A 3,337-nucleotide genomic window follows, 5' to 3' on the forward strand; every position below is an offset into this window, starting at 1 on the left:
ACAAAATATTGGCACTATCTAAAAACATTTTATTTTTATTTTATATCTTAATTTGAAAAAACAAATAGTTTGAAATTCAAGTTAATCAGATATATATTAAAAATATTATTAATTCATTCTTTCATATTGATTAGGATTCATATAGATTTCACATAATTTGAAATTATATAATCATAAAAATAGATAAAATCATATGGATAAGGGGAAACGGACTGTGTTATAAAAATCATCATTTATCATATTGATATTGTCAATTCATATTGTATGAGCTCTATAATATATCATTTAGTGTACTTTAATATTTATTTTAAATTGATTAAAAAAATGTTTTATCACATTAATTATTTAATTTATAAATTAAAATATTTTTAGTTTTATTAAATTTAAATTTTAAATTAAAAAAAATATTTAATTTTTTTTATAAAGGTTTGAGAGGATAATCGACTCATTTATTTATTTATTTTTGTTTACGAAATTAAATTATTTTTAATTTTGTATCATTGTATTTTTTTTAAATAGGTATACTATAATATTTTAACTTTATAGTGGAAAATAGTATGAATAAAAAACAAAAAATATTTAATTATTAATGTGTTACTATTACTTTAGTGTGTAATTAGATTTCTAATTGGCATAATTCTAACTGGTTTGGAACTTTATATTTTATAACTTTCACATTTTATAACTCATGAACTAGACATAACGCAATATGAAAATTTCAATTCACAATACAATTTTACTATGTTTTTAGGTTAAGACTATAAATTTTAATTTGGGCCGATTTTATTTTTATTTTTTAAAGACACTTATTTTTAAGTTCCTTAATATCATTCTTAAAACTTTGAGTGGACAAAATTATTTACAAATATTTCTTAATTACATTGAATAAAATTAATAGTTAAGTTTAAATATAATTTATTTAAATTAATAAATTTAACATTAATTATATATATATATTATGTTTTAAATATTTTATATATTATAAAAAAATGTTTATTTATAATGAAGTCAAACATTACAAAATTAAAATTAAAAATATTAATTATTATATTATTGTATTGATATTTTAAAAATATTAATTAAGCGCACTATATTTTAAATAGTTCATAAATATTTATTATTTTAATTTATTATGTTATTATTACTAAACAAAATGATAATTAATTTATTCGTTATTAAAAGAATATTATTTTTAAAAAACAATTGTTAAATAAAAAAATACATAATAAAAAGACTTCAACAAAAATAAATTATATTAAAGAAGACATTAACATTGGGGCTACTAAAAAAAATGCAAATTGGAGAATGGGTATTCTGAAGCCATGTCTGCGTAATTAAGGGAATGGGGGTAGATCGCTCTGGTCTGGGATTCCCATGTTGTTGGGATCCATGTAAGGCAGGCCTGCATTTTGCGGCTGAAATCCCATGTCTGGATCCATGTAAGGCAGGCCTGCATTTTGCGGCTGAAATCCCATGTTGGGGGATCCATGAAATGCATGTCATATGGAAATCCCATATTGGCCTGTTGGAAATCCATAACTGGAGGCTGAAATCCCATGTTGGGAGGCGCAAACTCCATGAAAGGAGGAGGATGATATGGCATGCTGGGCGCCACTAATGAGTCAAATCCCCCATAATTTGGAAGCATAAACTCATCTTGGCTACCACCGACTCCACTCCCGTCTGCGCCAAACTGAGGAGGAGGGGGAGGTGGGTTGAAAGAGGGGTCCCTCCGATGATTCTCCATCATCCTTTTGACCTCCTCTAGGTTCTGGCCAGTAACTCTATAAAATCCTCCATATTCAGCCTTGACATGGCTGTTTGTGGATTTATCATGGATTGGTACATGATGTACGTCGTTTGGTTATGACGGTTCTCTCTTTGCTGTCTTCTCAGCGTCTCTTCGGTCTTTCCTAGCCTCTGCCTCGTGAACGTCTCTTGATTTGATTGACCTTCCGTTTTTCTCCGTTCGGCCTTTGAAAACATATGGTACTTAGTGATAAGTATCCGTACTTCATCTATAGAGGGCCAAACAAAAGGTTCGGAATCAATTTCACTATAGATTATAGGACATGCTTCAACGTCACTTAGATTGGTGAGTTCATATAGTTTTTTCACAACACATAATCTTCTCTTTCTTAAAGGGTTTCTTCTCAGGGTGTGATTGAGAATGTAGGAATACTTGACCTTACTTCTAGCCATGATATTTCTATAAGGGATTCGATTGGATATCAAAGTTCTTTTATTTTTTATCAATGTGATGGGATTTTGTTCATGGATAGAACACTCCTTATATAGATTTTTTTTTAGAAAAAAAGAAATTTGATTTAAAAGGCTCCACTCTAAAATAAATACATTGTAATCAATGTGTTAATCAAATCTTCAAAATTTAATTTTAGATTTTGTAATTATTGTGTAATATTTACTACCATAAAAACTAATTTTTTAATATTATGGTAAACTATGATTGAATAAATTATTATGCTATAAAATCAGGTTTTTTTTAATTAAAATATTTATTCTTTTGGATTATAACTATAATATCCCACTAACACAATATCTTATTTTTATAGTCTCTTAATAATATAATAAATGTTTACCACCCTTTCAATATAAACATAATTATAGAAGAAATTTTATTTTAATGTCATTTTAGTATTTAAAAGGAAATCTTTATTTTATATTTGATTTTAATTAACCATTGTCATCAATACTAATACTAGTTAACTAAAACTAATCAATTTAATTAATTTAAATAATATTTATAAGATTTTCATAAATTTTGGAAAAAATTTACTACAATAAAAAATGATTCCTTTTGTGATTATTATTATTTGAATTAAAATAAAAGAGTGCTTTATAATTAAGGTAAGTAACAATCTTTAATGTATTTTTCCTTATTTTGTTAGAATTTTACAAATAACAATTTTTAAAGCTTATAATCAAAATATTCATATATATTCTAATATTTCTATAGAAATTTTATTTCCTTTTATGATTATTATTATTTTAATTAAAATAAAAGAGTTCTCTATAGATAAGGTAAATAACAATCTTTCATATATTTTTTCTTATTTTGTTAGAATTTTACAAATAAAAGTTCTTTAAAACTTATTAATCAAAATATTCATATATTCTAATAATTGCCTTGTGTAATAACATAAATATAGTTTAAAAATTATTTATTTTTAACAAAGAAAAATTATGTTAATAAACATAATACTATGAACAGCCTTTAATCATTTTGGTAAATTTAATAAGTATTATTTTTTATAAATTGATTTTTTATAAATAAGTTTTTTACAGTAAACTGTAACTCAAACTTTTTTATTTTGAT

General features: G+C 24.2%; 1 protein-coding gene across 1 annotated transcript; it reads right to left on the reverse strand.

Annotated features, from left to right (window-relative positions):
- Positions 1–1,764: 1,764 nt before the first annotated feature.
- Positions 1,765–2,202, reverse strand: LOC124915892 (agamous-like MADS-box protein AGL80). Its single transcript, XM_047456640.1, has one exon. It carries the CDS (start codon positions 2,200–2,202, stop codon positions 1,765–1,767), a length of 438 nt encoding a protein of 145 aa, XP_047312596.1.
- Positions 2,203–3,337: the final 1,135 nt, after the last annotated feature.

This window comes from Impatiens glandulifera, chromosome 9 (genome assembly GCF_907164915.1).
Source record: "Impatiens glandulifera chromosome 9, dImpGla2.1, whole genome shotgun sequence".
Lineage (NCBI taxonomy): Eukaryota > Viridiplantae > Streptophyta > Magnoliopsida > Ericales > Balsaminaceae > Impatiens > Impatiens glandulifera.

Coding starts and splice junctions, on each gene's coding strand:
- LOC124915892 (XM_047456640.1), bottom strand. CDS start 2,202: ATGGCTAGAAGTAAGGTCAAGTATTCCTACATTCTCAATCACACCCTG.